At 42.8% G+C, this 26,583-nt stretch overlaps 1 protein-coding gene across 1 annotated transcript in view; it reads right to left on the bottom strand.

The window, feature by feature from the left end:
- Positions 1 to 6,059: 6,059 nt before the first annotated feature.
- TMC7 (transmembrane channel like 7) overlaps positions 6,060 to 26,583 on the bottom strand; it is a 73,552-nt gene continuing 53,028 nt past the window's right edge. The window contains exons 10-17 of the mRNA XM_030212639.1: positions 26,220 to 26,337; positions 23,595 to 23,692; positions 22,477 to 22,660; positions 18,749 to 18,879; positions 16,476 to 16,631; positions 7,954 to 8,032; positions 7,445 to 7,622; positions 6,060 to 6,832 (exon numbers count right to left, since the gene is read on the bottom strand). Of these exons, the coding sequence (XP_030068499.1) occupies positions 7,479 to 7,622; positions 7,954 to 8,032; positions 16,476 to 16,631; positions 18,749 to 18,879; positions 22,477 to 22,660; positions 23,595 to 23,692; positions 26,220 to 26,337 (910 nt within the window). The 3' untranslated portion in view covers positions 6,060 to 6,832; positions 7,445 to 7,478. The remainder of the gene's footprint in view (positions 6,833 to 7,444; positions 7,623 to 7,953; positions 8,033 to 16,475; positions 16,632 to 18,748; positions 18,880 to 22,476; positions 22,661 to 23,594; positions 23,693 to 26,219; positions 26,338 to 26,583) is intronic.

Below are 26,583 nucleotides of genomic sequence, written 5' to 3'. Positions count from 1 at the left end.
TCTGTAAAAAGTCAAAAGTTGTTCCAGTTGAATTGGTAGTGCCTTAAAAGGTGGAGGACAAAAGTGTTTTGTTTTTTTACTTATTTGACAGCTTTTTAATTAATTTGAAACCTTTCCACATGTAGATATAAAGATCATGAAATTGAACCAGCTGCAGAATTATTGTAGATGGTAGAAACAGCACTAATAAAGGCTGTATTTTATGCTCATTTTTCTACACAATACACCAAATTTCAGCGAGGGTATCCATTGATGGGCTCGTCTTGTTATAATCTGCCATGGAAAGCCTAGTGTTATACCTCATCTCTTTGATACAAATGGATTATTCTGTTTTGAGCATGTTTCAGGGCCGTGGTTTTCATAAGTCAAAATAATAAAAATAACTTTTCTTTCATACAGATCTCTCATTTGTTTAAATAGAACTAAATGGGCAATAAGCCCCTAATGCAGTCCATTGGTTTATTTATATTTTGGCCTTGTGATGACATACTGTGCCAAAACTGGAAATAAAGCAAGACAGAATAATAGAATTAACACCAAAAAATTATTAACATAATTGTTCATATTTGGGTAATAACTGAGAAAATCCTGTTATCAAATCATATTAGAAAGCTTGACCTTGACTTGGTTAACTTCCGCTGAATATAGAAAAATGAGTGGAGGAATGGCCTAGTGGTTAGGGTGGTGGACTTTGGTCCTGGGGAACTGAGGAACCGAGTTCAATTCGCGCGTCAGGCACAGGCAGCTCCTTGTGACTCTGGGCAACTCACTTAACCCTCCATTGCCCCATGTAAGCCGCATTGAGCCTGCCATGAGTGGGAAAGCACAGGATACAAATGTAACAAAAAAAAAATATCAACCAGCTAATAGTTTTAAGGCTAGATTTTTATTTGCTGAACTCATGTCCCCTCCAGCAGATTTGTTCCTCCTTGGCACATTTAGACTGACTGGACTAATGCATGAAAGTAGCTCTACCCTCATTATTGAATCTCTCTCTTTTAAATGGTAGAAATAAAAAATATTAAGTGCATTTTTATAATATCTCATTGCATTCCACAAAACAAAATGTGCAAATTCACACAAATCATCTCTCTTTTGATCTAGGCACAGGAAAAAAAAATATTTTAAATGTCCCCAGCTTTTAACCTAATTCATGTTTTATGTGGATTATAAATGTCATAAATAAGTAATAAAATAGATAGATATAAACTCTGAATGTTGAGCACCTGATTCTGATAACATGATCTCTGTTTTAGTGGCCCTTTCCCAGGAGAAAAAAAATCTCTTCATGAATATACCACATGCTAGGGTGTTCCTATAACCAGCTGCTCCAAATGATTTCAATTTATAACAAATTACTACTCTACCTACAAAAAGTTATTCAGTTAGTATACACAATAAAGAACGACAACGTAGATGAAGCAGCACATAGATTTGTTTGCTTTGTTTTGAGTGCACGTGGAAAACAGCTGTGCAGGTTAGAAGAAACAGAGACAAATCTAATTGACAAACTTTTTGACATCATGCCATCTCCTGTTCTCAATCAAACCTCCTTTGGTGGAACCAAGGCGGTTTTATGCCAGGAGACAGCTTAAATAGAATTCAAAGAGTTGAAGCCATCTGCTCCTCGCAGCCACCATATTGTGTGATCCCAAAACATTCGCAGACACTACTGAAAACAATAGCAAACTTGTGAAGTTTATGACTGCCTATGTGTTTTGTTTTGGTTTTTTTGTTGACAGCTTTTTTTTATTTATTTCAAAGCTTCCCATATTTAAGCTAATGTTTTTCCCCTACAATTCGCCCCCAAGGCTCAGGCTGAGCGGAGCCTTTCTTAAAGCTGCCCCCTACAAAAATCAAGCCTCTCACAGCTCCAAAAACAAATTTGCTGCTCCGGAGCACCCACAATTTATTTCTGAATCTAAAATGTAAACTTCTACAAAACAGATGAGGTGAAAATGTGATTCCATGTGCCCAAATGAAAGGGCAGTTTAATTTTACTTCCATTTAATTACAATATATTCCATCTTTTAACACCAGGCTTCCCAAGGCAGATTACAACAACAGTTAAGATGAACCTATCAGGAAATAGGATATCCTCACTTACATTTGCAGTATTCTATAGAACAGTGTAGAAAAATGATTACAAAAGACGGAGTTTATTACAGTTGTTTCTACCAGCTACAATAACTTAAGCTGTTTTGGTGATATTCAATTTTATTTCATGATATATATCTAGATATGGGAAGCTTAAAAATAAATTTAAAAAACTGTCATAAGTTAAAAAATAAAATCTTTTATCCTCTACCTTTTAAGGCACTGCCTATCCAACTGGCACAGCTTTAGACTTTTTACAGATGGACCAAACATAGGCAGTCCATTATTTCTAATAATCTTTTGCTATTGTTTTGAGTGAACTAAAATGCCAGCAAGCTCTAACTACTGGATGACTAGAGGGAAAGAGTTGCAAAACATGATTTTAAGGGAGGGAGGAAAGGGGGGCAGGGGGCAGAGAATTTGATACACCTCTCCTATCTTCTTCTGGGCCAGGCAACAGAGAAGGAGAGAGTACTCCCCCCCCCCCCCCCCTTCAACACACACACACACACACACCTGTACCCACTCCCTTGGATTTTTTTTTTAAAGATATATGGCCCTGCATTTTTTTATGCTTCATCCGATAAGCAGGTGCAGTCAGGCTGACTCCCATATTTTAAGCATTAAAGGGCCCTTTTACTAAGGCGCGTAGGCGCCTACACGTGTCCAACCCACATCAAATTAGAACTACTGCCCAGCTACCGCATGCCCTGGGCGGTAATTCCATTTTGACACTTGTCCAAAACATGGTAGAAATTTTCTACAGCGTGGCGCTTACCTGGCGGTAATCGGCAGTGTACGCGCGCTGATTACCGCCCGGTTAACGTGTGAGACCTCACTCTGAAAAGTGGACCTGTGCGCATCCAAAACACGCACCTACACCAGCACAGGCCATTTTTTGGCGCACTGTAGTAAAAGGGCCCCTATGTTTTTGCTTCCAAATTGAAGGTCATATTTTCAAAGCCCTCTAAATCCAATATGGACTTAGCAGGTTTCAGACACTGCCCTTCCACAATATTTTTCAAGGGTTTCTAGAGCCCTCATCAAGTTACCCACACATTCCAAGGCATCTAGCCTTGGTACAATGCAAGTTATTTGGTCTAGGGTGCCATCTAATGGGTGCATGCTTAAAGAAATCCACAAAAAAAAGTTATTCTAGTGTTTTCCCAGACCTTTTACCAATATCTATAATTCTACTGCTAACAGGGTGACATTATTTGTTGCATTTTTACATCTGTGCTCAGAGGCCCTTTGTTTGTGTGGAGTAATAAGAGAAGTCAGTGTCTGCAGATTAGATGTCCTTATCACTACCCATAGATACTGTTGCCCTTCTGGCTCCATTTCTAAAGTCCAAGGCTAAGTAAAGTTCTACAAGGAATGTATCTCTGTAACAACAAAAAGGTGGTGATTGTGTTATATTGCCAGCTCCATACACTGGAAGAACCATCCATTGCCCTGCTTCCAATTTCTGCAGCTCCTGGGAGCAAGTAGGATTCAGGAGTATCTAGGATTGCGTCTTTGAAATCATTTCTTTTCTTAACAAGAAAATTCATTTTAGAAAAAGCAACCAATCATAACAGAAGGCAACAGAAGCAAAAATCAGGAGTTTTCATGGAAGCCTCTTCAATTCTAATTTTGTCCAACTGCTTTTATGTAAACAAAATGCTTGCAGAAGGTGGCCAGAAAACTGTTTATCTCCATCTACCCTTTAAAATAAGGCAAAGGTAAACACTGTCTATATACAAGTCAGTTGATTTCTAAGTTCCATATGAGAATTGCCTATAAAGTTAACTATTTAAAAAACTTTCATTTTTCTAAGTTCTGTTTTAAAAAAAAAAGCAACTTTAATCAAAAATAGGACTTTACCACTAATATTCGAAACAAATGAAATTTTACCGACAAAAGTGGCTCAATCATTCAACAGTTGCTATTCATCTTATGTAAGAAGGAAAAAAGCCTCTGTATTCCCGTTTCAGTACATGCTTGTGTCTGTTAAATCGGGATGGAATCTTCATAGGCTAAAAAAAAACCTCCTCATAACTTTAATCAACACACAATCAATCACATGCATCTGACGAACACTTATCTTTAGTGCCGCCAATGCAGTTACGATTTAGCTTCGCTCTAATGCGTCCGACGGGGTCCCATTTCGCCCTCGCAGGCTTTTTCAAGGGAACAGCTTCATACTGCGATGTGAATCTACTTGCTAAGCTCTACAGTGAATAGCAACTGTTGAATGATTGAGCCATTTTTGTCGGTAAAATTTTTTTAAAAAGCAACATTTAACTGATTTTTTTTTTTAAATTTCTTTAACGGTTCCCATATTTACACAAAGCTTAGCCATTCACCATTTAAACTTGAATACAAAATCAATTAACTGTTATTTACCTTAAAAAAATACTCTGATAACATTCTTTCCTTTAACAGAACTTTGTCTTTGGAACTTAAAAACACATTGTGAAAAGACACTTCAATAGTGTTCATGTTAATGAATGAAAGCAACGCCACATATTTTAGCAAATTATTATATAACAGTTTACCCATGTGTGATGTAAACAACTGAACTTAATAGGTGGAGGTGAATCGATTTTTCACTCATTCAAAAACTACAAAGACCAGGGGACACTCAATGAAATTGCATGGAAATATTTTTAAAACAAATAGGAGGAAATATTTTTTCACTCAAAGGTTAAACTCTGGAACCTGTTGCCGGAGGATGTGGTAACGGCAGTTAGCGTATCTGGGTTTAAAAAAGGTTTGGACAAATTCCTGGAGGAAAAGTCCATAGTTTGTTATTGAGATGAAGGAAGCCACTGCTTGCCCTAGGATTGGTAGCATGGAATGTTGCTGCTATTTGGGATTCTGTCAGGTACTTGTGACCTGGATTGACCACTGCTAGAAGCAGGAAACTGGACTAGATGGTCCATTGGTCTGAACCAGTATGGCTATTCTTATATAAAACTAGTAAAACATGCCCGTTTCAAAAGGGAAGGAAACGGGCGCTAGCAAGGCCATCCCCCACCCTCCCTCGCTGTTCCAGACTCTGCCATGCCTCCGTTCCCCCCCCCTTCCGCGACCCAGTCGACCCCCCTTCTCAGTGAAAACCGTCCCCCGCCGCCGTCCAGTACCTGTGCTGACGGGGGACCCCAACCCCCATCAACCGAAGTCCTGTGCTGGCCTTCGCGGTGTTGCTTCTTCAATGATTTTGTGTTCAAGTTCCTCTGCGTGCGTCTGACGTGACACGCACGCAGAGGAACTTGAACCGAAGATCACTGAAGTAGGAAGGCGGCGAAGGCCAGCACAGGACTACGGGGGTTGGGGTCCCCCGTCAGCACAGGAGTGGACGGCGGCGGGGGACGGTTTTCGCCGAGAAGGGGGGGTCGACAGGGTCGCGGAAGGGGGGTCCGTTGGCATTTCATCGAGTGTCAGTGCTCCGCCCTTGTCGTCATCACGTAGTGACACGAGGGCGGGGCAAACACTCATGGGCAAAGGGGATATCTCGATGCCTCAACTTCCGGTGGTGGCTTAATTTAGAACATTGGGGTTGCGAATTATGTGCGGATGGTGTGTGGCTGAGGGTGGGTCTATGACTGAGTGTGAATGAGAGTGAGAGTTGCTGACAGCCTAGCCTACCAACACTGCAGGGCTTCAGTGTTTCCCTCCCACAGAGTGAGCTTCAGAATGTTCCAGGTGAGAATTATTTATATAGATATCTTCCTTCCTGTTTATTCTTTCAGTACCTACTGCAGAAGGCCACATTTCCTGTCCCTTTGGCAAAGATCAAATGTAATGTGTAAACCATAAGCTGAGGAGTTAATTCTTGGTCTTTTTAGTCAAGACGGAGAGAACCTGTTCAATACAGGGATTGCAGATGTTTGGAAAGGGAAAAAAATGGGCAACTTCTTTAGGGATATGTTCATGTAGTATCACTCAATATCAGCTCATTCCCAGTAGGAAACCCCTGAATACCCTCCGCACTGCATGTAACCAAGGTACACTGGTATAAAACATGGGACATTACTCTTGACTATCTCTAAGTAAAGAAGATTTGTGCAAGTAAGCCCTATGTGTATTTCTCAAGATTTTCTTATTGATGTAGGAGGTTAGTTCATACCAGAGTAGTTCACACCATTTACAGTGACGTTCTACTCATTTGCTAAGACTTATGTTTATCCGTTCACAATTTTTTTCGCATGCAAATCTCTGTAAAAGAACTGTCTATCATTTCAGTCTGTTTGGACTACCCTAATAAAAATACATTTTATTATTTTTAAACAAAGCAATACAAAAAAAATTGTTTTTACCAAATACATACCCTCCACACAACTCAATAGAAGAGGACAGCAAATGCTGTCTCTCTAGGCAGGGAGGCCATATAGATTTCTCTATGTTTGTACAATTCCATTTCATAGAAATAGTTAACTAAAGTCTGTTATGCATAGTGCACTCCAAAAATATTGCCTTAGCTCAAGATTTCCAAGGCCATGGGCAGAAAGAATATGAATTAAAGTAAGTACATTTCAAAGTCAAAGTACAAAAAGCACTACAAAATTCAAATGACTTTAAAAAGGATAAAATGTTACAGTACAAAATACCTGGTGTCATGCATTCTTTTCTCTCAGTTTTCTGGACTTTCTAATTCTACAAATATTAACCTATTAAGTTTCTGCAGTGTGACTTGAAACCGTATTAAAACTTTGCATGTCCTTGTTATTTTAGAACAAGATCAGCTGATGTCCATAGCAGGGGCGTATCTGCGTGGGGCCTCAGGGGCCTGGGCCCCCGCAGATTTCGCCCTGGACCCCCCTACCGCTGCCAACCCTCCCCCTCCGTTGCTCGCCTACCTTCGCTGGCGGGGGACCCCAACCCCCGCCAGCCGAGGTCCGCGTCCTCCTGCCGCTGCCGGCTGCCTTTGGTCCTTTCATTTGTCCATTGAAGCTGGCGCCGACGAAAGTTTCTTTTGAGTCTGACGTCGCTGCACGTTGTACGTGCAGGACGTCAGGCTCAGAAAATGTTTCTGAGTCTGACGTCCTGCACGTACAACGTGCAGCGACGTCAGAGTCAAAAGAAACTTTCGTCGGCGCCAGCTTCAATGGACAAATGAAAGGACCAAAGGCAGCCGGCAGAGGCAGCGGCAGCAGGACGCGGACCTCGGCTGGCGGGGGTTGGGGTCCCCCGCCAGCGAAGGTAGGCAAGCAACGGAGGGGGAGGGTTGGAAATGGTAGCAGCTGGGGGGAGGGGGATCGGCAATGGCAGCGGCGGCGGCGGGGGGGGGGGGGGGGGCTATAATGTGCCCCCTCACTCTGGCCCTGGCCCCCCCTACCGCCGCAGTTCAGATACGCCCCTGGTCCATAGTAATGCCTACTCCATATGTCCAACGGTTATACATGAACATCTGCCTGCAGACTCTGTGGATGGAGGAGTTGCAGTGTTTGGCTCGTCTTCAACTGGTTTGTGGATATTTTGGAAACGGAAGCCTGAACGTCCGCTAGTTTTCTGATCAGAAAAAGTTTGTCTCTTCCTTCCTAAAATGAAAGATTGAAACATGTTTATATGAAGTCTTTCAACTACACTACATTATTATATGTTTAAAGCAACAATCAATGGGCCTCTTCTGTTTATAAAAATATTCCATACAAAGGTTATTTTCAAAGCACAATTCAAAACACTGCACTCGGCTGCACATGCAAATAAATGGTACTCGGGCTTTTCCAGCAAAGATTCTTCTTCACACACACTTAATTACTGCTACACCACAAAACAGCAAATAATTTCCAACCCCCCCCCCCCCCACCACCACCACCACCACACACACTCACACACACAAACACAACAGAAAACAGGCTCAGATCTTACCACAGCCAATTGTTTTCGGAGCTGCATTAAAACTCGTTTATGTGCTCCAGCCAAGGCAATGAAATAGAACATAACGAGGCTATAAGAAGAAACAGCTGTGAGTATTCACAAAATGAAAATGGTCTCCTAAAATGACTCCTAATTGATTTCGGTGGCAGGAAAGTTAAGGTTTTTCTTGTTTGTAAGAGCAAAATCAGTACTCAGATTGTCTCTATGCCAAAATACAAATTGATTTTAACATCAGTCAACACAAAAGAAATAAGAAGAAATCACAGTTGTAGTAAGGTGCATGCTATAAACATTTCACAGAGGTGCATTTCCCTTCCTCAGCCCAAGTTAAAAAAATTGGCAGAAATATCAGGAGCGTGGATACCTACTTCCCCCCCCCCCCACCCCAAGTTCTATACCTGTCTTACATGCAGAGTGCATAGCCTCTTAAGCAACTAAGTAAGGTGTGCAGACACAAAAGCACACCTTCAGTTCAACAACGATTCACAGGGTCAGAGAGATGCAACATCCGCAACAGGTGATCTTCCTCTGATGAGGCACAGGACCAAGAAGTCTACCACAACTACGGCCCACAAGAGTATGGTGGTTTTATACCGTTACTACATTTAAGATTGATGGGTATCACCAATGTTAAGGACTTCCATGGCCCATCCCTACTTGCTATCTCACACACATGCAAATCAACATAAAATAAAATACTTGACTAAGACAGCAGAGAAACTGTATTTAATATTTTAGAGTGCAGAGGAGTAGTAGTAGGTGGTTTGAGTGGTACAGAAGAGTAGCTTAGTGTGAACCAGGAAAGCCAGGATTCAAATCCCACTGCTATTCCTTGTGAACTTGGGCAAAGTCACCCAACAATCCATTACCTTAGGTTCAAAACTAAGGCCTTCTATACCTGAATGAAACTCGCCTTGAGCTACTCCTGAAAAGGCATAAGCTAAACCAAATAAAATACAGAATTGCAGGCTTTAAATCAACATGTGGATTGAAAACTGAACTAGATTGGCCAACCTGGTGACTGGAGACAAGTGCTGTGCACTGCTATTCAGAAGGTCCCCAGTTCAAAAGTCAGACCTTTCATTCTTCAGTTTGTCTGGGGATGCTGCAGAGACAGCATTCACAGCTTTCTAGGCAGAGGGGGAGCATAATCATTGCACAATGATGACATCTGTTAGCCAGAGTCAGGGTCCATGACAGCAAGGCCCTGTAAAGGAGTCATGGCCCCTAGCCCAGGACCACCACTGCAATGACTGAATTAAACTGTAAGAGGACATAAAATGGGGGTGGGGTGTGGGTGAGGGGAATTCCTAGATAGTTGCAAACAAAGGCTTATGATGCCAGAAAGCAGGCCTGGTTCTATTGACTATATACAGACAGGTAACAGACCTAGGTCCCAGGAATCTACTAAATTTCTCAGTCTTATGGGCAGGTGCTGGGCTGGTCTAGCAGGATTCTAAGAAAGGAAATTAACAGATAAGAATAAATTTCACCTCTCTCATCATCCTGCTACACCAGTCCAGATTTTGGGATATAAACAGAGACTTTATCCCATAGGGTGGAAAGAGAACAAAACACCTTCCAAAACTGCCCAACAAAAGGCAATGCACACCTAGCCAAAACATCAAACTTGTAATGTTTCACAAAAGGAAACTGGACCATGTCATGGCTCTGCAAATGTCTTCTGGGGCTACAGCTCTCACTTCAACCCAGGACACAGCCTGTGACCTGGTGATGTAGGCCCTGCCATGAGGAATCTCTCTTTTCTCTGAAGAATGTAGGCTGACTCAATAAGCCAGCCTAATCAAGTACACAATCAAAGACTGAAGTCTTTGTGATAACAAAAAGAGGATCCAGCATCCAAAAAGAATTAGTAGAAACACCCTGAGAAGATCCATCTAATGGAGTATCTGTGATGGTCCCAACTCTGAGGACCTCTGAAAAACAGGGAGAGAAACTGGTTCAAATGAAAAGGAGAAACCACCTTTGGCAGAAATGAGTTGAAAAGAACATCAGAAGAAAAGGACAAATAAGGGTCTTTACAAATAAAACATCTGCAGCTCTGAAATCCTTCTAGCTGAACAGATGGCCACAAAGAAAACTGTTTTAAGAGTGAGATCCTTCACAGAGGCCCGCTGTGACAGCACAGAGTTCCCCATGTTCAGTATCACCCAAAGTGAGAGGCAAAAACAACCACAAATTAATACACTACATCCAGCTGGGACACAATAGAGACTCCACCAATTGTGCCTCTGAAAACAGGCGAATGCTGCCACCTAGACCTCTCTGATACAGATTGCCTTGTAAAAATGACAAGATGACTGGCATATCTGCCCACCAGGGGACACCCCTTTCCAGAGCACCAGGCTTCAAAGACTCTCCCAACCCTGACATAGGCCAGAGATGTGGAGGATTGCCATGCTTTCAGCAATGTGGCAATGACTGAGGAAGAAAATCCCTTGCTTCTAAAGTGTTGCTTGTCAAGGGCTGGACTGTAAGCCATAAGTGATCCAGATTTTCCAGGAGAACTGGACCTTGAAAAAGAAGCCCCAGTCCTCTGAGCAAGGGACCGACTAGGAGCCAAATCAGATTCCTATACCAAGTGTGACAGGGCCAATATGACCAGAAAATGGGTGACTCTTGATCCTGTAAATTGCTCAACCTATTGGAGGCTACGGAGGAAAGATGTACAGGGGCTGAACCTGGGGTCAGGACTACACTACAGCATCCAAGCCCCACTAATCTGGTCTCTCCTTTGGCTGAAGAACTGAGGGCATCTGGAATTCCAGCAAGATTTCATCAAGTCGAGCACTGGAACTATTCAGTATTCCACCACAAAGCAGAAGGACACCAAACTGAGATCTCAGTCCCCTGGGTTCAATTTCTGTCAGTTGAGAGAGTCCACCAGGACATTATCTACCCTCACTGAGTGTGCCAACAGGTACTATTCTGCCCATGCAAGTAGCTTGTCCATCTCTAGGTAGACAACTGAACTCCTAGTACCTCAGTCTACTGCCCAACAATATGACAACTGTAGCATATGCCAAAACACACGACGACGCTGAAGCAAGAGGAAGAAGTGAAACAAGGCCAGATGAATAGTTCTCACCTCCAAGCATTTTATGGACCACTTGACCTTGTGGGCCAACCTTGTCCAAACAGTAGCCTTTTCAGCCTTTGATTCTGAAATCTGTGGTTAGCACAATCCAATGTAACAAGTTCAAATGAACTCCACTCAGCTGGAGTGAAAATGAATCCTAGCTAGAGTGGTGGCCATTTCTATCCCACCCTCTTTTGACTCCAAAGAGCTGTCCATGTGGAAAGCCAAAGTTTTCTGTGCAATGCAGGGACTTATGGGACAGGACAGCCCACTGCAGAGGCCATTGAACAATCTCTAGGGTTAAAGCCATAGACCAGAGCAACTGCAGGTAGTCCGAAGCTCTTGGAGCTGGGAGTGTACAGAAGGCCTAGAGCTGGAACCAAAGCTTGTTCACGCAGGCCCGTTGAAGGAAGACTGACCCTAGACAGATATGGAAATTTAACTCCCAGATACTTGAGGACCTGAGCTGGTTTCAAGTGACTTAGCAAAATTTACTACCTAGCTAAGACCCTTCAGGAAGAAGACCACCCAAGTCACCACCTTCTGGGTTTCTTGCACCAAATTTGCCAAAAATCATTCAATTGTCTGGCAGGGATGCACTCTGATCCCTTCCTTGTGAAGAAAAACTGCAGCCACAATCATTACTTTGGAAAAGGTCTGAAGGGCTGTTGCCAGGCCAAGCAGGAGGCTCCCTGAGGACACAAAACTGTAGAGCTTGCAAGTGTCCTGAATGGGAATATGGAAGTATGGGAAAAACTGAGAGAGGCCAGAAACTCCCTGGGTCATAACGCCAAGATTACAGAGCAAAGAATTGCCATCAAGAAATGCACAACCCTCTGGGAAGTGCTGGCAGCCTCCTCCCCATCACCACCTTCATGGGAACAACAAAATAAATTGAATAATGGCCATGTCAACATCCCTGTAGTGATTCTGGCTTGACAGCTCACAGAGCAAGCAGGCGACTTAAGGTCTCCATGAGCTGCTTGGGCCCTTCCCCACAAAAGGACCATAAACACATCTGAAACAGGTTCTGTGAACTCAAGCACATAGCCCAGCTAAGCCACATCCAAAACCCACTGATCAGAAGTAAAGAAGGTTTACTCCTGGTGAAGCATGCCTCCAACTGGCTCTACTGTGGAAAGGACCCACTGAATATCACTGGGTCCCTTCCATGGGGACCCACTGAATATCATTTGGCCCCTCCAACAGGGTTTCCAGTAGAGAAGGTGCTTGAACCTCCTGGCCTTCTTGTCCTAGAAAGGGCTGTCCTTTCTGCAGACCAAGGAACAAAAGGAAATCTTTACTGGAAGAGGGATGGCCCCATCTTCTAGGCCAAATCCTCCCTGCAGATGCCCTAGAGCAGGGGTATTCAACCTCAGCCCTTGCCAGGTTGGATTTTCCCAAAGAATATGCATGATTGTAAGCTCTATTGAGCAGGGACTGTCTTTTCTTCATGTTCAATTGTGAAGCGCTGCGTACGACTGGTAGCACTATAGAAATGATTTATAGTAGTAGTAATAGAGATCTATTTGGATACAATGGAGACCATGCATGCAAATAGATCTCATGCATATTCGAGAAATCCTGAAAACCCAACTGGATTGTAGCCCTTGAGGACTGAGGTTGGACAACCCTGCCCTAGATCATCATGCTCTCTTCTCCAGGAATCACAGAAGTCTCGCTTCCTCCAGATCTTCACAAAAGAGCAGATGCCTCTGGCATCCGATGACCAATTTCTAAGCCACAGCCATCTATTACTTACTACCCTGAGGTCAGAGTGTGCAAACAGATACAAATGAGGTCAAACAAGACAGCTGCCTTGAAAGCTGCCTCTGACTCTAGACCAGCCACTTCGGTGTGGGTCTAACTACTTCCCCCACTGCCAGAACTGCCCAGGCCATTTAACCACCACAGACTTCAGTATGAACTCCCAACAACAAGGAGGCAAAGAACTGCTTAAGAAGCAACTTGATTTTAAAGTCACGTGCCTCCATAAGGGTCATTCTACCCACCACTGGAATAATGGTCTTTTTGGCGACCATTATCACCAGAGTGTCTACAGAGACCTTGCACAGCCTCTCCAGGTCATCCAGAGGGAGGGGGTAAAGCTTGTTTTCCTTCCTGTAAAAAATCTTGTTCTCTTGAGGACCAGATCTGGGGCCTCTCACTCCATCAGCTCCAACCATGATAGAGTCCTACGAAGGGAAAAAACCTTTGGAGGCCACATCAAGCCCTCTAAGATGTGATCCCCTTGGTGATGGTAGAGTCCACCTTGGAGGGAGTCCCTAAGAACCACCACCAACTGGTCTATGAGAGAGGATAATTCTTCTTGACAAAGCAAGCATACTACAGGGGACACCAAATACTCATCAGGAGAGGCCTCTCCAGACTCCAGCCCCTGGAGAGGAACTCCTCCTGGGAAAATCTCATCTGCTCCCAAACATCCTCGATGGACATCAGCCACATCTGCCTCCTCAGGGGACCATAGCTGCTTTCCAGGACCCAACCCCTCGAACACCTTATGTGCCTCTGAAGCCCGAGTGCCTGCCTAAGGCTTTCAGTCAGAAGAACCAAAAATTGGGGCATTAAGGCCAACAGGCCTCCTGGAACCTCCCTGTGACCAAGTTCAGCAGAGGGTAGGCCTCCCCCATCTGATCTCCCCCTCCAACAAGGGAAGGCTTTATGTTTAGAAGATGCAGACTTTGTCCATCATTTGCAATACTACTAGAAATGTCTTTTTAAAGACCCATCTTTAGTGTCTGAAAAGACACGACATTGAAGATTTTGTTATCTATTTATTATCAAAAGACTCCTGAAGTAGGCTGTAGGCTGAAATACAGTTCTGGGTTGAGTCTATGATCGATAAATCTTCTTGAAGCATCAAGTTTCTGAAGTCCATGGTCCATTTCCCATTACTTTTTTGCTGATGCTAAGGTGGTAGCATTCACAGCCCCCAGTGGGGAGGGAATCATAGTTCAATGATGACTTGTGGCTGGATTTAAAGGACTATAATTACAGAGATCAGACAGGAACCCTGGTGCATTGCTTCTGGCCAGGAACTGTCACTTCAATGACTTAAGTCAGGGGATATGATACAAATAGGGGGGAAATCCCCAAGCAGTTTTGTGAATGAAGGTTTATGGTACCAGATCTTGTTCTAATAGAGCTGCAAGCCAAAAGGGAGCGGGAGGAAACTGCCGAGTCAAAATTTTAAAAAAGTTAGCCTACATGCAACACAGAGGCTTCACAGAAAGGAGGAGCAGAAGTTACAGGGGTGATATGTCTGGATGCTGAGGCAAGAGTAATAAAGGAATGCCCATTAGTGACACTGATTGAGCATGTACTGCTTTACAGACTTTTAATCGCCTCTCAAAAAGATGAGAGTGGAACAGACACCAGCTATAATATATAACATACTACATTCTTTGGTCCATAAATGGTATCGGAAACTACAATATCTCTCTATATAAAAGGCAACCCCAACGTTCTGAAGCCTCCACGGAAGTTGAGGCGCCCGAGATATCTGGTGTGCCCTGGAGTGTCTGCACCGCCCTCGCATCAAAACGTCATGACGTCGAGGGTGGAGCTATAACACTCGAGGGCCGAAACGCGAGGCGAATGCGAACCCCGAACAAGTAACGCAAGTAGCTCCGAGGGACGGAGGGAGGGGGCCCCTTGCTAGCACCCGTTTCATTGCACTCAGAAACGGGCATTTTTTCCTAGTAGTCATATAAAACATTTTTACACATCTTGCTATTGGCTGTCTTTTGACAGTAATTAGGTTGGGTTTTGCAAGTTTTGTAGGGTTTATTTTTTACATTGCCACAAAAAAACATAAGTATATGGAATTTCAAGATAGAAGCTCCCTTCAGGCTGAAGAAGGAACCTTAGACTCAAAAGCTCATGCACCATGTTTTTTTTTAATTATTCTTACACTGATCCAATAAAAGGTAGCTAAAAGGTCAAAGAGGAAGAAAAGGCCTGAAATAGCTTAACAGTAGAGGTGGAGACAGCCAACTTGGTTACATCATTTGGATAGCTTGGGCCAGAATAATGGCATGCATCCAAACCAAAGTTTCAGCGTGCTTGTCTGACATTGCTGTCTGGATGTCTCAACGCCACCTGAAATTAAATATGACCAAAACCAAGCTTCTCATTCCCCCCCCCCCCCCCCCCCCCCCCCCCCCCCCGTTTTCTATTTCTGTTGATGGCTCTCTCATTCTCCCTGTCTCCTCAGCTCGAAACCTTGGGGTCATCTTTGACTCTTCTCTCTCCTTCTCTGCTCATATCCAGCAGATTGCCAAGACCTGTCGTTTCTTTCTTTACAACATCTGTAAAATCCGCCCCTTTCTTTCCGAGCACTCTACCAAAACCCTCATCCACACCCTTGTCACCTCTCGTTTAGACTACTGCAATCTGCTTCTTGCTGGCCTCCCACTTAGTCACCTCTCCAGTCGGTTCAAAACTCTGCAGCCCGTCTCGTCTTCCGCCAGGGTCGCTTTACTCATACTACCCCTCTCCTCAAGACCCTTCACTGGCTCCCTATCCGTTTTCGCATCCTGTTCAAACTTCTTCTACTAACCTATAAATGTACTCACTCTGCTGCTCCCCAGTATCTCTCCACACTCGTCCTTCCCTACACCCCTTCCCATGCACTCCGCTCCATGGATAAATCCTTCTTATCTGTTCCCTTCTCCACTACTGCCAACTCCAGACTTCGCGCCTTCTGTCTCGCTGCACCCTACGCCTGGAATAAACTTCCTGAGCCCCTACGTCTTGCCCCATCCTTGGCCACCTTTAAATCTAGACTGAAAGCCCACCTCTTTAACATTGCTTTTGACTCGTAACCACTCGCCTCCACCTACCCTCCCCTCTCTTCCTTCCCATTCACATTAATTGATTTGATTACTTTATTTGTCTGTTAGATTGTAAGCTCTTTGAGCAGGGACTGTCTTTCTTCTATGTTTGTGCAGCGCTGCATACGCCTTGTAGCGCTATAGAAATGCTAAATAGTAGTAGTAGTAGTAGCATGCAATGATAGGAAAAGGGTCAAGGAGAAGACACAGGCGTGGAAGGAGGGGAAGCTGATGTTACTTTAGGTATAAGAAGTTGTGTTCATCTACCCAACTAGTGGAGTACCAGTGAAGAATCTCAAATGGGTGTACTGAATGAGCTAATTAGTCTTCATTTGCCATTACTTACTATGCTACCTGCAGAGTCTAATATGGGGTGCTTTTTCATACCCTAGTCTGTCTTGGCTCTTAGTCCCTCCAACACAGTTCTAGAAGCCATTTTGATCCAGAAAGAAACTGAAGTATGTTGTTTAATCAGCTAGATAATACAATGCATCATAAAACTGCAACTAGACTGAAATGCAAAATGGTTGAAGCTACACATTGAGATCAGCACTCACCAGGTAAGCACAAAAAAGGGAACAGCAAAAGCTTCTGATGTTATACCACGATAGAATTCCTGGAAACCAGGTGGAAGCCCGTTCACAGTGTATGCAATAATACTCCATGAGGTTTTAAAAGCAATAAATGGTCCACATGCTTTAGAGGACTGTATGCTGTAAAAAAATATATATAGCTGTATTATAGATGTGAACATAAACATCAACATTAAATCTCCAAAAAAACGCAGGATACCTCATTTCTTCTCTGTATTGACACTATATAAAGAATATGGAAATACAAGAGACAAAAATATACTATCGTTATACTTTCAAATAAACGATTCAAATAAGTAACTTGGTGGGGGGAGGGGTGACAACCACTGTAGCTTACAAGCTTTGCTCCCCAATTTTGGCCACGTTAAATACACTGGTGGGAATATAATGGGAATGAGCTGCATTGCACACATCTACCTACCTAGCAGCAAGCATGGTTGTTGTTTCACACTGACCCTGCTAATCCGTGCTTTGAGTAAAATACTTAAAAAATTTTTTTTTTTTTTTTTTTTGATATCTCAATTTTTTATCTGCTCAAATTTAGGCCTAGTTTTGGTTGAGGGGGAGCATTGGGCTTTGTTTTATTTCTTAAGAGACATCTACTAATTTCCACTGCTGAAAAGGAAGAAGAAAACTTGGAGAAATAATATTAGCCCAGTAGAGTGGCTTCCACAAGGGTGTAGGCCCAGGAACATCTCTCCACATCTAGCATCAGACTTTTCTATTCCACAGGCATAAGTACTCCTCTTTCTCAGGCCAATTTGAGATTACTTAGATTTCAGTTAGATGTGGCTCTCTAAGGCACTTTTTGGTTGCTGTATGTTACTTGTTAGTTGCACTGCATTATAAGCAGCTCTCCATTCTTGGAAAATATCTATGTACTGTTAGGCCTGTACGATGCAAAAGTACCGAGATTTAAAAAAAAAAAAGTAACTTTAATATATATCTATGAACATGGATAGATACAGCATCGTTACTAATTATTGAGAAGCAAAAATGCAAACTGGAAGACACTCAGCCTTTTTTTCGAAAGTGATGGGCGCCCAGATTTCGACCCAAATCGGGAGATGGGGGCCCATCTCGCAAAGGCGCCCAAATCGGTATAATCGAAAGCCGATTTTGGGCGTCTTCAACTGCAATCTGTCGCGGAAACGGGCAAAGTTGACGGGGCGTGGTGAAGGCGGGACGATAATCGAAAAAAATGGCTGTTTTTAGCGCAAATTTAGGTCACTTTTTTTGGACCCTTTTTTTTCACGAACAAGTCCCAAAAAAGTGCCCTAAATGACCAGACGACCACCAGAGGGAATTGGGGATGGCCACCCCTGACTCCCTCAGTGGTCACTAACCCCCTCCCACAAAAAAAAACAAGTTTAACAACTTTTTCCCAGCCTCTATGCCAGCCTCAAATGCCATACCCAGCTCCATCACAGCAGTATGCAGGTCCCTGGAGCAGTTGTTAGTGGGGGCAGTGGACTTCAAGGCAGGTGGACCCAGGCCCATCCCTCCCCTACCTGTTACACTTGTGGTGGTTAATGTTGAGCCCTCCAAACCCCCCCAAATCCCACTGTACCCACATCTAAGTGCCCCCCTTCAGCCATAAGTGCTATGGTAATGGTGTAGAGTTGTGGGCAGTGGGTTTTGGGGGGGGGGGGGTTGAGGAGTTCAGCACCCAAGGGATGGGAGCTATAGACTTGGGAAGTATTTAACTTTTTTTTTTAATTGTTACAAATGCCCCCTAGGGTGCCCGGTTGGTGTCCTGGCATGTGAGGGGGACCAGTGCATTACGAATCCTGGCCCCTCCCACAACCCCATGCCTTGGATTTGTTTGTTTTTGAGCTGGGCGCCTTCGGTTTCCATTATCGCTGAAAAACGAAACCGCCCAGCTCAAATACGCACAACTCCGATGCATTTGCTGGGCACAAACCGTATTTTCGAAAAAAAAAAGATGGGCACCCATTTTTTTCGAAAATATGGTCTGTCCCGCCCCTTCACGTACCAGACTAACACCCCCCCCCCCACACACACACACACACTATGCAGCATATTTTACACATTCATGCCCTTCTCATCCAATTTTAACACAGCAGCGTTGTCTTCCACTATTTGTGGGATATTGTCAAGAGTGTGGCAAACATATCCTGGGCTTAAAGTTTAAAATAAAATAATCCGCTTGCAACATTCTAATACATAGGTTTATAAAACTTTGATAGATAATACAATGTAAAGTTATTACTCACTAAGCAATGCCAATTCCCACAGGAATGCAGGCCAGAACCAGCCCAATCAACAGCACCAGCAGAAAGAAAAAGTTAGAACTCGATGCTCGGAAAGGCTTTGGGGAAGGTGTACAATTTTGCATCAGACCAATCTGTAAAAGAAAAGAAATCAGATTTGCTCCAAGACATTATAAATGTAAAGATTTCTGTCTGATTCTAGGGAGGTGCTTTCTTTCAATTTTGTTACTATGTATGTATGCATTATTTTTTTTTAACATGCATAAAGTCGACTGTGTGGATGTGTGCATTTCAATGAAATGAAAATAAAGGAAAACAAAGAAATTTAGAGATGAACATTTTTCCACAACACAATCCTACAAATTTCTGGGACAGGCACTTTTTTGATTTGCTATATATTTTCTAGTTATCCACTCCTCTTATTAAGAATATCAGTTACAAAAGATGCAAAATAAAAAACAAAAAGCCGTACTGATGTTGATAAGAGTTCATTACCTTATGTGGAGGGGCATTTTTAATATGACGTTTAATTCGGACAGTGGACATTTTGAGCTAAATATCCCAAATCCAAATAGAAAACATGACCATTTTCGAAACCGCAAAACCACTATCTTTTTTTTTTTTTCAAAAATACCACTTGTAACAAGGTTTTGGTGCTCTATGCATTTATTTTTTGCAGGCTATTTTCTAAAAAACAAAACAAAGCCGTACAAGTGAAAAATGTAGAAAGTCAAGCCACTGGGATGTAGGAGGGGCCAGCATTTTTAGCAGACTAGTCCCTCAGACATCCTAGGAGAGAAATGGGGCACTGCTGTGAATGTCATATAAATGCTCACCGTTGCTCCCCTATCTTGTCTGCTGAGCCCTCCAAAACCCACCACAATAGCCCTTATGGGTGAAGGGGGCACCTATATGTAGGTACAGTAGGTTTCTGGTGTGTTTTGGAGGGCTCACAGTTTACACCACAAGTGTAACAGGTAGGGGGAGGTATGGGCCTGGTTTCACCTGTCTACAGTGCACTGCACCCACCACTATGCTACTCCAGGGACCTGCATGCTGCTCTAATGGGCCTGGCTATAACATCTGAGGCTTTCAATCTGGTACTATTTTTATTCACATTTTTTGGAGGTGGGAGGTGGTCAGTGACTACTGAGGGAATAAGGGGGAGAGGTCATCCCTGATTCCCTCCAGTGGTCATCTGGGGCACCTTTTTGTGCCTTATTCATTCTGTAAACAGGTCTAGACCAAAATGTTGAAGTTTTTGCCCTAGACAAAAAAGTTTTTGCCCTCGCGGGACTTCAACTCTCAGCGGCCATTTTGAATCGGCATTGAGATCAGGAACAGGAAGGATGCATGCAGGGCAGCGCTCCGGGCAGGAAAGAGGGGACTCTTTCCTGACCCGAAGAGGTCACTAGACCACCAGGGCAGTAGTAAGATAAGGGGAGAGGGGTGACGGGGAGGGGGAGTGACGGGGTGTGTGTCAGGGGGGGAGGGGAGAAATGTGACAGGGGGCGGAGCGAGGGCGTGAAAGGGGGGCATGGTGTGTGGTGGGGGCGGGGCATGTGTCCTCCTTTTTGTGGGACAAAATATGGTAACCCTACCTAAGCATTACAAGGACAACGAAGAAAGAAAGCTGCACCTAGAGCCAAAACACATGGTTTTAGCTAAAGAACAACTTTTGAGAGCCCAAGTAGGTCTAGATACAGTAGATCTGGAAATAAAGTAAACTTATCTGAAAACATAATAATTCTTAGGAAAATAAACTTTCAAAATTGGTAGATGCTCTGTTCTGCATCTACATGGATGATGTGCAGCTACCCACACCCACTGAAGAAGGCTCATCTACAGTCTTGAATAAACTGACCACCTAGGCAACAATTTGAAAATGGAATAAAAACAGCAAACAGACTGAGCCCACATAAAACAGAACGCCTGTGGCTGGATTACTGTACTGCACTCTACATTGGTTTGACTACAAAGGGTTTGCACCAGCATCAATTGATTCAAAATGCTGCAGCAAGACTGATAGAAGGTTGTAAGTGATGTGATCATATCAACCATTTCTGCAAAAACTAAACTGGCCTACCGGTACAACACAAAGCTAAATTTAAAACTAAGTCTGACCGTAAAGGTAGCAGGCCAGTGTACTTGTACAAGATCTCCCTCTATGCCCCTCTTGGGATGTCCTCCAGAGGAGCATCCCTAATCACACCCTCTTCAAAGGAAACTGTGTGATTTGACACCCACCAACAAACCATCTCCAGAGTAGCCCCCCATATTCTGAAATGCACTCACAGAACGTTTTGTGTTAGGCAAAGCCTATCTAAAGCTCAGGATGAAGGTGAAAGCCTGGCTCTTCTCCCAAGCCTTTAATGGAAAAAAACAACTAACCAGCAAGTCACACACACAAAGACTAACATCTACTGCAAATACTGTTTACCCCACGTGCACGTTTTCCATAAGTTAGTTAACCTCATCATCTAACTCCTCTTGCTCTCTTGTCTATACGTTCCTCCTCTGTTTAAACAGAATAAGAATTTTCATCTCTCGGAAGTAATCATTGTGGAGTTCCTGAGGAAGTTTTTGGACGAAACCCTGCAGAGTTGGACTCTTGATGATTAGTTAAAAATTTACTGGACTTCGGATACTTTGCGGATTGCACATTTTCATAGCGAGTCAACAGACAAAGTAGATTTTTGTGAGTGACGCTAGTGCCTTTATTGAAGATAACACGGCGACTTAGCGTCCCCAATTTCAAGAAGAGACAACTGATGAAATAAGATAAGTGTCTCCTTATTTTCTTGTGCATTACCTATTGGTAGTAAGACTAGTATCCTGCTGTGGTTTAGATTAAACGGAGGATTAGTGGACCCGTAGGTGTTGGTCTGACAATTGACATTCTTTAAAAAAAAAAAAAAAGTTTTTATCACTGTGGTAGAAGATTTCACCCTCTCATGATTAGAGCACTTTAAAGTGGTTTGGTTAAGTCACAATATGCTTAAAAAACATACAAAAAAAAAAAAACCACGGAGGGGTTCAATGATTGAGATGCTCAACCACCCGTAGTGACCGCAGGTTGACATACGGTCACATTTGGGTGAGTTTACTCTGAGAAACCCTCCAAAATAAACAAATATTATATTGTACATGTGAGAGTTGGTTTCCACAGTATTTAAATTTAATGTGAAATCATACCATCACCTACAGTAAGGTATCCACGTTTTTACAGTATCTGGTTTGCATTTGGATAAACATCTTAATAGACAACATAAGGATACTGCATCTGTTATTTGAATATTTTTACTGCTGTAACTATTTCTTGCCTATACTTGCTGTACAATGCCTTGGGTGAAATAAATCCTAATTAATATATAACATCTAAAATCTTGCTAAATAAATTCCATGTTATATCATACTGTTCAATGTGTAGATCGATGTAGGTCAGTTCATACACTATTATATTACCAGGAGCAAAAATCAAATTTGCTTATCTTAAGTCTTCCGACAATGTCAAAGTATCCAAAGTTCTCTGTATATCATTCAAGTGTCCAAAATGCAAAAAAAAAAAAAAAAGTTATAACACCAGTATCGGACTATTTCTTATACTCAATATGGAGAAAAAAAAGCTTGTTCCTTTCTTTTTAACAGTTTTTATAATATATTTTGTAGATTTATCATTTTTATGGAAATTATGAACATTAGACGTGCCTCATTTCTCTACACGCTCTTACCTTTTTGATGTAAAAGATGATAAAATATTTCACAGTCGCTATAGCAGGAAGAAGTGGAGAATAAAAAGTCCCTATCCAACAGATGGTTTGCCCATAAACTATTTCCAGAACATTCTGAGGAATTTCAAACGTTTGCTGCCCCCACAACTGTATTAGCTTAAAAGAGCAGTGTCTGACTAGTAGCCTGTCAATAGAAAAAAGAAAACAAAAACAGCAAAACACTTCTTGTTAGAAAACAAATTCTGTTAACATTGGTTCTAAAACCTGTAACAATTCTGTTTTAAGAACATCACAATACATCCCATATTCTACAAGCTGGTACATTTCCATTATTACAAATTCACCAGGAGCACTCCATAGATCAACATGGATGAAATTTGGTAGGACAGCTGGAACCTCAATAAAACCCTAATACATGTGCATCCCTGATATATGAGCACAGAGCAAGTGCAGCAATAACCACTTTTTACTGTTTCATTGGTTTTTAAAGGAATGTTTCAACTAAAGCAAGTCAATTACTGTTAAAATTTCAGTTAAAAATTCTACTGTTTCATTAGTTTTTAAAGGAATGTTTCAACTAAAGCAAGTCAATTACTGTTAAAATTTCAGTTAAAAATTCTCCAAGTTGGCTCTTCCTAAAGTAGTTAAAACTTTTCCAGTTCTTTGTTGTGAATAAATCATTAGCATTCCAATTTGGAACTTACTAATGATAAAGTCTCTAAGGGTCTCTTATCAAGCCGCACTAGTGGCTGTCGGTGCGGTAATGTCGACAACGCCACTTTGAATGGGCTCGGCTTGATAAAAAGGCCCTTAATTTTTACGTTTCAGAGATAAAGTTTGTTTTACTGTTCTACTGTATATGTGAAAATGCATTTTAGTTGCACCACGACTGGTAATGATATTCTGATTTTGACTTTGTCTTCACATAACTCCTCACTATGTAACCATAACAGTACCGTAACAAATTGTAACAAATTGTATTTCCATCATTCACAATATATTGTAAGCCACACTGAGCCCGCAAAGAGGTGGGAAAATGTAGGATACAAATGCAATAAAATAAAATAAATAAATAAATTTAATTTAATTATAAAGAATGGCACAAATATAATACATACTTTCTTGGAAATTCCACAAAAATTGTAACAGCAGCAATGATGATAAAGTCAAACATCATCAATTTATACATTTCTTGGCCAACTCGAGATTCCCAGCACTACAAGGAAAAAGGTAAATGAGCACAGTGAGACTACAAAGCTACAAGCACCCCCACAATTCAGATATTTACTCTGCCATGTTTTCCCTGTTTGCTCTTAGCTGTCTTCCTAGTACAGAACTAATTCTCCTTTTTGTGTATCTCAATATGATTACCTTCCTACTATACCTATTTGCTGTACTGTGTTTAAACTGTAGAACCTGGCCTTCTGTAACACTTTGAGCTGTTTTGGGGCCAGATGCACTAAACTTAACGAGCCATTAACGAGCAAGTAGTAAACCGTGGCATGCACAAAAGGCTTCTATGAGCCATTTTCCGATCACGGTAGCAGCTAACGAAAACAGAATGCAGATGAGCAAATTAGTACCCCAATATGTATAAATCATATTGTAATGAGATGCACTACCATTTTCCGATTCCCTTACCGTGGAAACCCTAACGGGAGAGGTCTGCACCTCTCGTTGGGACTGCTGTGAGGGAATCAGAGGGGGGGAAAAAAAGTGCTCGTCAGGGACATCCTTCTAAAGTGCCTAACATAGACGTCCTTCACTCACAAAAACAAAAAAAGGTCGTCCCTGACGAGCACTTGGACGTTTGCAGCTTAAGTGAAGGGCTACTACTCTGCCTTCTCACTCCAAAACACTAACGGGAAGCAGCGATCAGACGGGGCTACGAGGATGCTCTCTCTTCCTGCGCTGCTTATTTGTCTTGTCCCCTGGAAATCTGGGTAGTTTGGAGGGTTTGTGTGCCTCGGATTCTGTTGTCCCCACACAGGGTGGTAAGTTACGTCAGACGAGGGCGGGCCAGGGAGAAAAGCAGGGAAGTCCGAAGGGAGGCAATCAGCTGTTGCCTGTTGCAGCGCCTTCACACGGAGGTGAGAGGTGCTGTGAGGGCCCGGCCCAGTGGCAGACGGAGGGGGGGGCGGGTGGAGAGGGGGGAGCAGCAGCGGCGGCGGCGGCGGGGACACGGGGGTGCGGAGGATGGCGGGGAGGCCGGGGCTGCGGGAAGTTGTCATTTCAATGCAGGGGAAGGGGGAGTGGCAGCGGCTATCTCGGGGGCGGCGGTGACCTCAGGGGCAGCGTCTGAAGGGGAAAAAAAAGCCAAGTGCATGTCAGGGACGTCCTTGAAGCACGTCCACGTTAGGCACCTTAGAAGGACGCCCCTGACGAGCACTTGGGACACGCTGCTTGTTCTTTTTTTTTTTTTTAAGGCGCTTCCCCACTGGTCTCCATGGGCCTGTTCACAGCAGCCCCAGCCTAACTTAAGGTGCAGACCTCACGTTAGGTTTTCCACGGTAAGGGGAACCAGTAAACGTTACTGCATTCTGTTTTCGTCAGCTGCTACCGTGATCGGAAAATGGTCTTTAGTGCATGCCAGGGTTTACTACTTGCTCGTTAATGGCTCGTTAAGTTTAGTGCATCTGGCCCTCAATTTTAAAGCTCCGCCTCCTAGTGCAGCTTCTGTGAAACAAGCGGCCCTTGTCAGGGTGTTTGGATCAATATGCGGATGGCAGATGGAATCTGGATTCTGTTACTGGATTGGACACTTTAAAACCAAATCTACAGTGTGTGAAAAGTTCTATATTTTTTGCTCTTTTCTGTACACAGTGTTTTTGATAGGAACAAGTTTTACAGCTGAGCAGGGGTGCATCATGGCAAGTTTACCATAATTTTGCTGGCAGTTTATTGCACCGAGTTTTTGTGAGAATACTTTTCTTCTGTTGGGGTTTTTTCCTTCTGCTCCCCCCCCCCCCCCCCAATGCTTACTGTGATAGTAACAGACTCCTTTGTCTGGGCTTTATGCTTGTCGGTAGGCACCCTTTGGAAATTTGAGCTCTTCTTTAGTAATTATATAGCCTAATGGTTGGCTGGCCATGATTCACCTCAGCCTGTTGCATAGCAAAAATTTATTTTTCGTTTATATTTTGCATATTTTTGCTTCCCAGTTGTGTTTTCTAATGATGATGGTACAACATTACATCTAGTGATGTTTAGTACTAAAGTTGGTTTATCTGGCCAGCCCTGAATCTGCCCCCTCACTTGATTTTCTCAGCTTTGTAGAATACTTTAGAAAATGAAACACTAATTGAGCAAACATGATTTGCATATAAGTACCATTCCGTATTGGCTCCAATTATCACACAAGACCCTGATCCTGATGCCTCTGCTGTTACAGAGAGTGCGTATAAAATCCAAAAGCAACATTTGTCTTCATACATTTCTGCATATGATTGTTAGGACAATATGCAACAAACATATTAATGAGCAAGGAGAAGGGAAAGCAAAAAATAAGTGTGCATACCAGGCCAGGGGGTACAGGACTGAGGTTAGGAAACAGAACTTATTTACTTGAGTTTTGTAATGTTTATTTATTTTGATTTTTTTTTTTTGCTCACATTTTTTTTTTCAGCAAACAAAGGGAAAGGAGCAATAACAGAAGCAACCAAAATATTGGTATTATGCTGATTCCAAAATGATATACAAATTCCTAAAACCAAAAACGATTTCCAGTACAATGATTTGCTTACAGGGTAATGTTTATAATTGTAGCCACAGAGGCTACACGTTTGATGATCACAGGAGGTGATTTGTGTCCACAGTGTAATCAGGAGAACCCCAATGCTGGCCAGGCGTACAAAGACACATCTGTGGGAGATATGAGGTTTCAAGATATATGTACATGATGAAACTGTATAGTACAGGGCACAGTAATATTTAATCCCATTTCCAAAACCAATGACACTGCTCTTCCACTATTCATGACTAAAAACAGAAGTTAGTAATTAAAAAAAAGCACATATACCAGTGGTTCCCAAACCTGAAGTGGCGTAGCTAAGGGTGGGCCTGGGTGGGCCTGTCAGCAGCCCATGAGGCCCCCAAAACTCTTCAGTG

This window comes from Microcaecilia unicolor, chromosome 8, assembly GCF_901765095.1.
Source record: "Microcaecilia unicolor chromosome 8, aMicUni1.1, whole genome shotgun sequence".
In the NCBI taxonomy this organism is placed as follows: Eukaryota; Metazoa; Chordata; class Amphibia; order Gymnophiona; family Siphonopidae; genus Microcaecilia; species Microcaecilia unicolor.
The sequence above is the reverse complement of the archived record's forward strand: the minus strand, read 5'-3'. Positions and strand labels throughout refer to the sequence as shown.